At 43.5% G+C, this 14,033-nt stretch overlaps 1 protein-coding gene across 8 annotated transcripts in view; it reads left to right on the top strand.

The window, feature by feature from the left end:
- ATP11B (ATPase phospholipid transporting 11B (putative)) overlaps positions 1-14,033 on the top strand; it is a 219,162-nt gene that overhangs the window by 112,365 nt on the left and 92,764 nt on the right. For all 8 annotated transcript variants that reach the window (XM_077487902.1, XM_077487898.1, XM_077487901.1 and 5 more), the window contains exon 18: positions 5,495-5,676. In XM_077487902.1, coding sequence (XP_077344028.1) covers positions 5,495-5,676 — 182 coding nt within the window. The remainder of the gene's footprint in view (positions 1-5,494; positions 5,677-14,033) is intronic.

Genomic DNA, 14,033 nt, shown 5'->3' with positions numbered 1-14,033 from the left:
GCAAATCTTGGCCTCGGGTTTCAATGTAGTCTTAAAGATTTTATTTATCCTCTCCACTAATTCTATCCAATATCTAAATAACTTTGGACATTTCCACACCATATGGATAAGATCTCCTGTCGCCTTACATCTAGGGCATTCATCATTAGACTTCCTACCAAATTTAAACATTTTTTGGGGATGTAATAGGCTCTATAAATAAGAAACAAATGGTAGACCCTCTGTGAGGGGGATTTCGAAACCAGGCTTCCCTGTTCTAGTATCTTATACTATAGGGTTATCGGCCCTATATCTCTCACCCACCCCATTCTGCTCTTGACCCGATACCTGTCTGCAGGCCAGTACACCCGGTGTCCTCTGTGTAGCAGGGGGAGGGGGGCGCAGCCTAACAGATGATCGGTGTGGTGGTGGGGGGCAGTTACAATCAACGATCTCCTTGTATAACTTTTCTGACAGCCACTTCTCTCCCTCCCACAGCTGTCGGGGAGATTGGTGCTCGTAACTGTCCCCACCGCTACATCGATTGTCCCCTGTGTTTTCCTTGCCTCTCCGGGTCTGTCTCCAGTCCCTCCTTGGCCTGGATCTGTCAGTATGGAGAGCAGAGGAAGGAGACAGTAAATCTATAATTTTCCAGTTCCTTTTTTCTAATGCACACTAGTATCACTGACTTTGTCCATTCTTAACTGAGCATTGTAAACTGTTTACGATGCTTCAGTTTATGAATGAGCAGGAACAAATATAAAATATAAATGTAAAAAAAGAAAATTGTAAAAAATAAACTACTGACACAGTCCACACCTCATCAGTTTCACCTATCAGTGCCCATCATTGCTGCATTATAGTGCCACTGTCACATGACATTAAAAAAAGTATCAGTGAGTACTTAGGCGAACAAAGTATCGGTACTTGGTCTTACAAAAGTGGTATCTGTGCAACCCTTCTTGTTGGTCTTGATTAAAGCTGAACTCCAGACAAATAGCCAGATGAAATGTATGAGATGTGTTCAAGGAAAACTGACTTTTGCGTTTTATATAATAGAAGAACAAATTTCAAGGAGTGTAAACTGCATTTTTTCGACATACTCCCCTGTTACATGTATACACTTGTCCCAGCTTTTAACTTATGCCTGGAAAGCTTCGACATAGAAAGATTCGTCGGGACGTCTGAACCATCCTAGAACAGCCTGCTTTACTTTGCCATCAGTGCTGAAATGCTGGAAATCAGAGCGAGGTCTGGTCTGAAAGGGGGATGTGGCAGTACCTCCCAGCCAAGTTGCTGTAATGTGCGGTGAGCAGTATGAGCTTGTGCGTTGTTCTGGAGAAACAGGACTTGATCAAACCAGGCTGTTTTTTCTGCAGACACATCACTCAGAACACTGCAGTAATATCCACTGTTGATAGTGGCAGCACGGGGGTAGAAGATCCACATAAATAAGGGCACGTTTGTCCCATAAAAAAATTGCCATCACCTGCAGACACAATTGTGTGAAATGTTTTTGGTGGTGGTGAGTTGGCATGCTTTGATGCTCATTTTGATTCCAGAATGAAATGATGTGCCAGGTTTCATCACATGTAATGATGCAATCCAGAAAATCCTGGCCTCCCCTGTCAAAATGCTCCTTCAATGCAGTGCAACTGTGAAGCGTTTATACCGTTCAAATAAATGTCTTACTGAGGCTGAGTCTCTCATCACCGTACTGTGCTTTGAAGTCTTCTGTAGATACCCACGGATTTTACACTTTTGTTCACTTCACAAGAAACGTCGCCACCGCACTCTATGCACGCATAAACACTGTTGTCTGCTATCTTGATTAACGGCCTCTGGACTGCCCTGCATCATGTATGCCGCCTATCAGTAATAGGACACACTTGCTACTTACTACTATGTGTAGTACCTCCACGCTATCATCCCTTTTTATACCTGTAAAATTAAGTCCTGGCTTCACATGATTGCCCCTCTTATATGACAGCTGCTTTACCTGCCAAAAGCATGTGTTTCCGCCTTTCCAGTGCTGAGAACACAGTCCTGCCACACAGCATACCCCTGTCCAAACAGGGACCCTGGTTTTTAAGACCTTCCCGCCCAGCCTATAACACAATGACAGCTGGGCGGTGACTTTAAGATCCTGACTGGGTGTCATATGATGTCCTGTCATAAAACACCGATCACGGGGCTATGCAACGGTGCAATCTATCAGAGAATAAAGGAGTAAATGGTGTGCTTATTCAAATGACTTCCAACATCAAAACAAACCATACTATTCCAAATGAGACCAATAAAGATAGTAAAAATAAATAAATATATGTATGTGGAAAAAAGGGGGTAAAAATATATTACATAAAAGAAATCCACCGATAGATACACCATGCAAAAAATGTCCAGGTAAGGCTGTTGGCAAGGAACTTAACAATATTCAATGGTTTCCACAAAGTTGAGTAAGCAATATATATATGTGCAATAATCAGATGAATAATCCTTCCAAATGGCAGCAGATAAATTGTTCACAGTTCAAATTGATAGAAAACACACAAAGGGGTTAATCCACACTTGCAGGAGAAATGGCCGCTCACCTCAAGGTTTTGACCATAATGGTCAAATGGCGCCTGCACATAAACACATGACAACCATGAAAGAATCTTCTCCAATATGTAGTACTGCTCCCCAGCGTGGTCCAGATCTCTGGCTCAAGTGTTTTCCTATTTGGCTTTTAGTTCTGAACACTTATCTCCCAAGAGAGCCTTTTGCAAATCAAGGGGAAAAAAGGATAATCATAGCGCAATCCTGCTAAAAAGTGTATTGATTTATTGAGCTAAAAAAATCCAACTGCTCACATTAGACAAACTTGAAAAGCGCGTCATAACAAAATGGTATCGCCTCCTTACAGCACTTCTGGGAATCGGTCTGGACATCACCGGTCATGTGACTTCCTCACACTGGGGCTGCAGAAGAGGCAGTTTTCACTTGCTATTTTTAGCACAAAAATGCCTCTGTAAGGGGTCTTTATGATCAAAACTTTCATGTGAGCGGCCACAAAGTCTTAAGTGTGCAATAACCCTTTTGTTGATTTTTTTTTTTTTTTTTATTTGAACTGTGAACAACTTCTCTGCTGCTATTTGGAAGGATTATTCATCTGATAACTGCACATATATTTACTCGGCTTTGTGGAAACCCCTGAATATTGTTAATTGCCTTGGCTGGACATTTTTTGCATGGTGTAGCTATTGGTGGATCATTTCACTATATTTATTGTTATCATTTGGAATGGTATGGTTTGTTTTGATGTTGGAAGTAATAAGCGCGCCATTTACCCCTTTTTAGTGGTTTGAGGTCACTTGTATTGGTAGCAGCTGTTCCTATTTCACGTATTTAGTGCTCAAGTTCAGATTGAGTGTTTTTACATATAGTAGTGTATAAGTATTCACACACTGATCATTACTTGCAATCTGTCACTTGCCATGTCCACTGGACATTGCCGATAACTGATCAGAGTACCGGCTTGCTGCCGGGCACCATGTGACCACCGTGACCAATCACAGCAGGTCACATGACAGTTGTACACAATGGATGGCTTCCTTTTCATGCCATCCAGTGCGTACAATTATGTTGCTAGCTGTTCCATGTGATTAGCTCTGGCCAATCCCAGCTAATCACAACAAAAGAAACTCAGTTTCATTCAGTAAAATGTTTGCTTATAGCAATTTATTTTACTTCTTTATTTCTATAAGCAAACATAATGTGTAAAAAAAAAAAAAAAAAAAACTTCCCCAGAGTAGTACAATGTTACTATGGTAACATTCAGAGGTACAGTGGTGTAGTAGTTGGCACTCTCGCCTAGCAGTAAAAAGGGCCGCTGGTTTGAATCCCAACCACAACACTACCTGCGTGGAGTTTGCATGTTCTCCCTGTGCCTGTGTGGGTTTCCTCCCACACTCCAAAGACATGCTGGTAGGTTAATTGGCTTCTGTCCAAAATTGGCCCTAGCACATGAATGGGGACCTTGGATTGTGGGCACCTTGTGGGTAGGGACCGATGTGAAATATTGAATTTTGGGGGATATTTGTACTGTCCTGGCATTTTCAGGCCTTCAGAAATGAGATGGGCCATCAGTAAATCAGGATTGAATAATTTTCAGATATATATATACTATAGTTTGTAGGACAGTTATAGAGTCCACAGACTAAATAATATACACTGATTAGGGTTATTTTCACCAAAGAAATCTAGCCAAATACATTTTGGGCTAAATTTATGAAGAACAATTATTTATTTGCAAAATGTTATAAACAAAGAAAACGCGTTTAAAAAAAAATGTATTTAAAATTTTCAGTATTTTTTCGTTTTTTTTTTAGCAAAAAATAAAATACCCAGTGGTAATTAAATTTCACTGAAGGAAAGCTCTAGTTGTGTGAACAAAATGATAAAAAGTTTGGGTACAGTGTTGCATGGCCCTGAAATTTTCATTCAAAAAGCGACAGCCCTGAAAGCTGAAAATTGGCCTGGGCAGGAAGGGGGTATAAGTGCCCTGTATTGAAGTGGTAAATGTCTACCGCTCTTTCTCCTTCTGCAGCCTGTGAGTGTACATTGAAGGAGAAGCAGCACACTGATGAGCTCATCTGTCATTCTGCCCCCCCTCATCAGCTTGTTCCCTGCACTGCAACATAAATATTTCTGCTACTCCTCCCTCTCCTAGTCTCTGCTCTGTTGTTGCACAGTGATCGCAGGAGTCTTGTACTAGGTCAGACTCGGGTACTGACATTGCTTGCATTTTAAAGTGTTACTAAACCCACAGCAGTAAAAATCAGTCTGTATATGCAGGAAAGCATGCTTGTTATACTCAGTGTGGAACCTAAGAGGATAATCAGCATTGTGTAAAAAGGCTGTTTGATCCTGTCTCATCTCCTTCCACTGACTCCAAAATATAACCTAATATTTACAGAGCCAGGGAACAGGCTGCACATGCTCAATTTGCCGTGTATTGCTAGAAAAAGAGTTTTGTTCTTCTTGGGAGAGTGCATGTGATCAGCACAGGGCCAATCGGCACTGCCCAGTCAGAGGGTCAGGGATCCTGCATTCTCATTGCTCAATTGTGGGAGAATGAAAAATCCTCCTGCAAACTTTAACCAGACACTCATAAAAGTTATAATACTAACTGCTCATGAAAAAAGGTATTAAGCAGTTTATATTTCTTAAAATTTCATTCCCATGTTCTGTGTACTGTGGGAGACCAGATATAATGAATTCAGGGTCCTGAGTTTAGTGGCACTTTAATAAAATACATATTACAGTGTAATCTAGATTAGAGACTGCAATAATTTGTGCCTAATATGTATGTCTAGTGTTCAGCTTTAAGGTTAGGTCAGATTCACTTTAGTATACTGTAGCAGTTACAGTGGGATTTATGATATATTACTTGCTATTGCTCTATTATGTGCACACTTGGTTAGTTTTAAATGTTTATTGTTAATGTTGCTTTAAATACTTATCTTTGAACCAGAAAGGACTGCGGACATTATGTGTAGCCTTCAGGAGGTTCACAGCAGAAGAATACCAGGATATTGATCAGCAGCTTCATGAAGCTCGGACTGCACTACAGCACAGGGAGGAGCGCCTGGCTGATGTATTCAATCTCATTGAGAAAGACCTGGAGCTGCTGGGAGCAACTGGTGTTGAAGACAAGTGAGATCATTACGTTCCTGTTTACAGATATAGCAGTTTTGGCCTGTGTGTCTCAACCTTTTTTTCAGTCATGGCACCCTTTAAAAGTATGTTCAGTTTTAAATGTATAAAGAAATGCTAATGCGCTCCACCTAGTGGTTAACTAAAGGACTAAATGAATAAAAATACATATACAGGAAGCAGCCAGCACAAAACGGTGATCTCAGCACCAAAAGTATGTGAATAAAAATTAAATAAATAAATGCGGCGCTACCTAGAAATACATGAAAATAAATAAATATGTAATGTCAAAAATAGGACTAAGGTGCAAATGAGATGCTATCCCACTACAATATAAATGGTGAAATTACGAATAAAACATATACAGTGCAATAAATATGAGTCTGCATAAATAATCCAAATGAATAAAAATTCAAAATTAAAATTTGAAAATAAGTGAAAAAAGATTTTTGTAGATATCAGTCCAGTGATTATGTGCAAAAGAATTCAATACTAACAAGTGATTGTCCACAAAAACATGCACAAATAACTTTAAACTTGCAAAAAATAAAGTCCATGCAGAAAATGTAGAAGTGATTTCCAAAAGTGACAATCCACTGCAAACTTCAGTGCCTATTATGTGCACCACCTATTTCCCCCAGCCTCTCACCGCCAATAAATGGCAAATAGGCGCTGTAGATAATCAGAAATGCTGCTGGCTCTTTATCCATCCAGCCTCAGTATTCTACCGCTGTTAGTGCATCACTGTATATCACTGTGTATAAGCAGTTAATATTCTCCCAATTGCTCCAAGGTATCCAGTAGGTATGGAATGGAAGAAGACAAAGGGGGCTTTCATGTGTAGTAACTAATAGCAATTTTATTAAATAAAAAATCCGCACTTACATGAAAGAACACAGGAAAACACACAGCAGACGCAGACTTCCGGTTTCGGCCGTAACCGGAAGTAGTATGTCTGACACCAAACTCCTTCCCTGACGCGTTGCGTCACACCTCGTGACTTTTTCAAAGGGTAACAGGAAGTTGGTGTCATCGGAGTTTATATGCAGTGAGCGCCGTCGCCATAGCAACTAAAGACGACGGCGCTTCCGCAGAATCTTATTTATTCTCAATCAGTGTATAATAAATGCTCAATACATCACAGAAATAAGCAATTAAGACTACAAATGCCCTTATACATTTGATCAATTGGTTAATATATAAAATAGATATATATTAAATCTAAGCCGTAATATATACTGGCTTATAAGGAGAGCGGCATCTAGTGGTTAAATTTAGAAATGCTTCTTCAAATATTAGAACTATATCGAGAAAGGAACATGAAAGTCAAAATCAAAGAAAAAATATACAAAATAATGATTAAACACATAGTCTATAGCCTCCTCTAGATATAATAGCAGCAACTATGTGAAAAGAAAAATATCTCCATGGTGTTAATAAGATATATAATAAATTAATGACATCTGACTAAATAAATATATTGTATGAAATACTATGTATATAAAAATATATATATATATATTGAAGAATTATATAAAATATTATATTAATAAATCACCATAAATATCAATAATTAGGATCTATACAGTACCAATGGATATATATATTAATGTGTATCACATAATAGGCACTGAAGTTTGCAGTGGATTGTCACTTTTGGAAATCACTTCTACATTTTCTGCATGGACTTTATTTTTTGCAAGTTTAAAGTTATTTGTGCATGTTTTTGTGGACAATCACTTGTTAGTATTGAATTCTTTTGCACATAATCACTGGACTGATATCTACAAAAATCTTTTTTCACTTATTTTCAAATTTTAATTTTGAATTTTTATTCATTTGGATTATTTATGCAGACTCATATTTATTGCACTGTATATGTTTTATTCGTAATTTCACCATTTATATTGTAGTGGGATAGCATCTCATTTGCACCTTAGTCCTATTTTTGACATTACATATTTATTTATTTTCATGTATTTCTAGGTAGCGCCGCATTTATTTATTTAATGTTCAGTTTTAAGACACCCCAGTCTAAGGGCTCGATCACATGTGAGGTTGGACGTATAAACACATGGTTGGGTCCATATCTTTTTAAACCCCCCCCCCCCCCCCCCCCCCCCCAACTGCTCCCCCTTTACCGGCAGAGGCTGAGATTTTACAAATGCCACGGGTGTGATGCTTTGCTTCATGGCCATGGCAAGACTTATACCCTTTGTTGCATTTGGTGGGCAATTCCTCCCCCTGCAAGCTACCTATTCAAGTGAATGGGGTCCCACTGCAACCGCCCTGCAATTGCATGTAGTAGTGGTGTGGCATTTAGGGTGTTGAAACAGGTGGTGGTGAGGCAACAGATCACCTCACCGCCTGTCAAATGCCTCTGAAAAGAGATTCAAGCGTGGATAAAAGTGGCAGTCGTTATTGCTAGTATAAAAAATCCCTAAAAAGCAGTTCCTCTTGGCTGGCTTCCATTTTTAAATTCACATTTGGCACCTGTACTGGGGTGGTGAATTGTTTTAGACCCCTTTCACACCACACCGCCCTTTGCGTCGGCGGTAAAACGCCGCTATTTTTATCGGCGTTTTACCACCGGATTTGCGGCGCATTTCGCCACTAGCGGGGCGCTTTTACCCCCGCTAGCTTTCGCAAAAGGGTTAAAACCGCCGGCAATACGCCGCAATAACGACGTTTTGCCGGTGGCATTACAGCGCTGCCCCATTGATTTCAATGGGGAACAGCGGTGGAGGAGCGGTAAACACACCACTCCTTCACCGCTCCAAAGAAGCTGCTGGCAGGACTTTTTTCTGACGTCCTGCCAGCACACCACTGTATTGTGAAAGCCCTCGGGGCTTTCACACTACACACAATGGTGCAGCTTCTTTAGGGCGGATTGCAGGTGCTATTTCTAACGCTATAGCGCCTGCAAAACGCCCTGGTGTGAAAGGGGTGTTACTCAGTGCTGCATGGTAGGGGGAGACTCAGGAAGAAGCCACCCTCATTCATGGCTCTGTACATTACTGTTGCCCTGGTTGAGCTCCCACTCTGCCAATATACAATTTGGCACTTGTCTTCCTCAACTTTGTAACCTTTGGAAAGTGAAGGCAGAGAAGTGCCGACATGTATGTTGACAGAGTGGGGACTCGATCAGGGTAACAGTCTACGTTTCTCAACTAGGATGCCTTGTCACCCCTAAGGAAATTAGACAGCACCCCAGGGTTCCATGGCACTCAAGTTGAGAAAGGCTGGTCTAGACAAATGCAGAACTAATAGAATTAAAATATTAGTCAAGAGGTTAAGCATCTTCTGGTGTTTGGAGATCAATGAGAGGTCAGTCTATTGCAACAAATAGAAGGCTGGGTTTACACTTGTGCATCACATCACATGTGATTGCCACCACATTGCTGTGCAGATCACATGTGGTGTCTGTGCGGTGCAAAATCGTATTGGCAGCAAAATGGCACACAACCGTTTTTTTGGTCCTCACTGGAATCAGATCGCATGGGTGTTCACACCTATGTAATCCGATTCCTGCATAGGAATTGGATTGTGAACCAATCTGGAGGTGTCATTAACGTTACATTGACACCTGCAGCGGTTTGCAGATGCCAGTGTGAACAGCCGTCGATTCAGGTGCGATGTTGAAACCCCGCACAGGATTCTCAGGGTTTCCTGGATCACACCAGTGTGGACCCAGCCTTAAACTGGGATTCAACAAGGGTGACAAAAAACAAACAAGGCAGCTTGTCCTAAAGTGTTCTTGGTTTTTCCAGTATGAAAACGGCTTATGTAAAAGTCATGAGCGCACATACAGTGGGTACATAAAAGAATCAACCCCCTTTTTAAAATTGCATTTTGTTTCTTTTGCAGCCTAAAATAAAGACAGGTAAAGTTTTTTTGCTTTATCCAGCTTTATTTACTCAGTGCAACTTATAACATCCAAGTTAATGATATAACACCATGTCAGAAAAAAAAAAAAAAAAAAACAGAATCACTGAGTTGAAAAAAGATCACCCCCGTGTGTCAGCATTTTGTTGAACCACCTTTTGCTTTAATTACAGCCTTTAAGTCCCATACACAATAAGGCCGCGTACACACGCGGGGACTGTCTGCCGAAACTAAGTTCGTCAAACAGTCCGCTCAAACTTTTGAATGAATGAACACGCCCACACACGGCACTTTTTGAGCGGACAAATACGGCAAACTTTGTTCGTCGTACTAAGTCCGCGCAACTTTTGAAATGAACGGACTCGCCCACACACGAGGCAACAGTCCGCTCATTTCGAGCGCAGGTAGGCGGGGCCCGCGACGGAGACGTCGCGGGCTCCGCCGCCTGGAATGTACTTAAAGGGGAACCCCAACGCCGAAAAAAATCGGCGTGGGGGTCCCCCCAAAGTCCACAACAGACCCTTGTCCGAGCACGCTACCCGGCCGGCCAGGAAAGGGGGGCGAGCGAGCGCCCCCCCTCCTGAGCCGTACCAGGCCGCGTGCCCTCAACATGGGGGGTGCCTTGGGGAAGGGGGGGCCGCGCGGCCCCCCCACCTCAAAGCACCTTGTCCCCATGTTGATGAGGACAAGGGCCTCTTCCCGACAACCCTGGCCGTTGGTTGTCGGGGTCTGCGGGCGGGGGGCTTATCGGAATCCGGGAGCCCCCTTTAATAAGGGGGCCCCCGGATACCGGCCCCCCACCCTATGTGAATGAGTATGGGGTACAATGTACCCCTACCCATTCACCTGTAAAATAAAAGTACCCAAAAAAAAACACAACACACGAGAAAATATTTTATTGCACAGCTTCGGGGGTCTTCTCGCCGGACTCCTCCGCTATCTTCTTGTAGCTCTTTTGCTAGCGGAGGAGTCCGGCTTTCTTTCTCCCCGCCGCCGGCCTCTTCTCCCGACTTCGGGGGTCTTGTCCCCCTCTTCGGTTCTTCTGCCGCCGCTGTCGCCTTCCGTTCTTCTTCTTGTTCTTCTTCTTCTTCTTCTCCAGGAGATGTTGACACGTCGCTCTCTCCGGCCGGAATGCCAGAGCCGCGCTGTGCGGCCACTTATATAGTGACAATGGGGCGGTGTCACATGGTATATGTCACATGGGTTGGTCACATGGTGACCCCGCCCCCTTACGATGTCATAGTCCCCATGTGACATCAACCCATGTGACCAACCCATGTGACATATACCATGTGACACCGCCCCATTGTCACTATATAAGTGGCCGCGCAGCGCGGCTCTGGCATTCCGGCCGGAGAGAGCGACGTGTCAACATCTCCTGGAGAAGAAGAACAACAACAACAAGAAGAACGGAAGGCGACAGCGGCGACAGAAGACCGGTCCACCGCCTGTAAAAGAGCTATAAGAAGGCGCGGTGGCCCGGCAGAAGAACCGAAGAGGGGGACAAGACCCCCAAAGTCGGGAGAAGAGGCTGGCGGCGGGGAGGAAGAAAGCCGGACTCCTCCGCTAGCAAAAGAGCTACAAGAAGATAGCGGAGGAGTCCGGCGAGAAGACCCCCGAAGACGGAAGACCCCCGGAGCTGTGCAATAAAATATTTTATTTCGTGTGTTGTGTTTTTTTTTTGGGTACTTTTATTTTACAGGTGAATGGGTAGGGGTACATTGTACCCCATACTCATTCACATAGGGTGGGGGGCCGGTATCCGGGGGCCCCCTTATTAAAGGGGGCTCCCGGATTCCGATAAGCCCCCCGCCCGCAGACCCCGACAACCAACGGCCAGGGTTGTCGGGAAGAGGCCCTTGTCCTCATCAACATGGGGACAAGGTGCTTTGGGGTGGGGGGGCCGCGCGGCCCCCCCTTCCCCAAGGCACCCCCCATGTTGAGGGCACGCGGCCTGGTACGGCTCGGGAGGGGGGGCGCGCTCGCTCGCCCCCCTTTCCTGGCCGGCCGGGTAGCGTGCTCGGACAAGGGTCTGTTGTGGACTTTGGGGGGACCCCCACGCCGATTTTTTTCGGCGTTGGGGTTCCCCTTTAAGTCCATACCAGGCGGCGGGGCCCGCGACGTCTCCTTCGCGGGCCCTGCCTACCTGGAGACGCGCTCGAAATGAGCAGACTTTCCTCCGAGCGGGAACAGTTTGCTCATTTCGAAAGTGGCCTACACACGGGCGGACTGTCCGCTCAAACCAAGTTTCAGCGGACAGTTTTTCGGAATTTCCGAAAAACTTTGTTCGTGAAACTGTCCGCTGAAGCCCCACACACGAGCGGACTGTCCGCTGAAACACTGTTCAGCGGACAAAGTTGAGTGAACAGTCCGCCCGTGTGTACGCGGCCTAAGAAAATCAAAATGATAGTTTCATACAACGAATGATCAGCCGATTATCTAATCATTAGTATAGTGCTATCAACAACCGATTCCAACTTTTCAACAAAACCTGAAGAGGTGCATGCTATAAAAAATTTAATCTTACGTAAACACAATGTCTGATTTTTGTTTAATTAGTACAGTTTTTGGCCGAAAACAAATCGTAAGAGCAAGACTACGCATGCTCAAACGAAAATACATTCCAAAACAATTCAACACATCACTTCCGAGTTTGTATTCTGTCGTGCGAGAACTTTTGTAAGTTGAGTAACCTCTTCGCTTTCAATGGGACACATTGTTTGGTGTTGAGGCCAAATAATTCAATTTTAGTCTCATCTGACCAAAACGCCTTTTTTCATGTGACCTCAGAATCGAAGTGCGTTTAAGGTGCTGAGATGAGACTAAAATTGAATTATTTGGCCTCAACACCAAAAGATACAGTATCTCTCAAAGTGAGTACACCCCTCAAATTTTTGTAAATATTTTATTAACATTTGTAATGTGACAACACTGAAGCAATTATACTTTGCTGTAAAGTAGTGAGTGTACAGCTGGTATAACAGTGTAAATTTGCTGTCCCCTCAAAATAACTCAACACACAGCCATTACCATCTAAACCGCTGGCTACAAAAGTGAGTCTAGCCCTCAGTGAAAATGTCCAAATTGGGCCCAAAGTGTCAATATTTTGTGTGGCCACCATTATTTTCCAGCACCTCCTTAACCCTTTTGAGCATGGAGTTCACCAGAGCTTCACAGGTTGCCACTGGAGTCCTCTTCCACTCCTCCATGACGACATCACAGAACTGGTGGATGCTAGAGACCTTGCGCTCTTCCGTCTTCCGTTTGAGGATGCCCCACAGATACTCAATAGGGTTTAGGTCTGAAGACATGCTTGCACAGTTCATCACCTTTATCCTCAGCTTCTTTAGCAAGGCAGAGGTCATCTTGGAGGTGTGTTTGGGGTTGTAATACTTCCCTGCGGCCCAGTCTCCGAAGGGAGGGAGATCATGCTTTGCTTCAGTATGGCCTCTAACATGTTGGCATTCATGGTTCCCTCAATGAACTGTAGCTCCTCAATGCTGGCAGCACTCATGCAGCCCCAGACAATGACACTCCCACCACCATGCTTGACTGTAGGCAAGACACACTTGTCTTTGTACTCCTCACCTGGTTGCCACCACACACGCTTGACACCATCTGAACCAAATATGTTTATCTTGTTCTCAGACCACAGGACATGGTTCCATTAATCCATTTCCTTAGTCTGCTTGGCTTCAGCAAACTGTTTACAGGCTTTCTTGTGCATCATCTTTAGAAGAGGCTTCCTTCTGGGACAACAGCCATGCAGACCAATTTGATGCAGTTTGCGGCGTATGGTCTGAGCCTTGACAGGCTGAACCTGCCAGCACTTATACGTCTATTTCCCAAAGACAACCTCTGTATATGACGCCTTTGTTTGACCTTGGCAAGACCTGTTCTTGAGGGAACCTGTCCTGTTAAACCACTGTATGGTCTTGGCCACAGTGCTGCAGCTCAATTTAAGGGTCTTGGCAATCTTCTTATAGCCTAGGCCATCTTTATGTAGAGCAACAATTGTGTTTTTTTCAGATCCTCAGGGTTCTTTGCCATGAGGTGCCATGTTGAACTTCCAGGTACCAGTATGAGCGAGTGAAAGCGATAACACCACATTTAACACACCTGAGACCTTGTAACACTAACAAGTCACATGATACTGGGGAGGGAAAATGGCTAATTGGTCCCAATTTGGATATTTTCACATAGGGGTGAATTCACTTTTGTTGCCAGGGGTTTAGACATTAATGGCTGTGTTGAGTTATTTTGAGGGGACAGAAAATTTACACTGTTATACAAGCTGTGCACTCACTACTTTACATTGTAGCAAAGTGTAATTTCTTCAGTGTTGTCTCATGAAAATATATTATAAAATATTTACAAGAAAAGTGAGGGGTGTACTCACTTTTGTGAGTTACTGTTTGTCTGGCAGAAATTCAATACAGCTCACTATTCAAATAACACCATTCTTACAGTAA

Source organism: Lithobates pipiens, unplaced genomic scaffold (genome assembly GCF_037356315.1).
Source record: "Lithobates pipiens isolate NorthernLeopardFrog02 unplaced genomic scaffold, aLitPip1_a1.2 Scaffold_18, whole genome shotgun sequence".
In the NCBI taxonomy this organism is placed as follows: Eukaryota; Metazoa; Chordata; class Amphibia; order Anura; family Ranidae; genus Lithobates; species Lithobates pipiens.
Note: the sequence above shows the minus strand (reverse complement) of the source record. Positions and strands in the feature narration are given on the sequence as shown.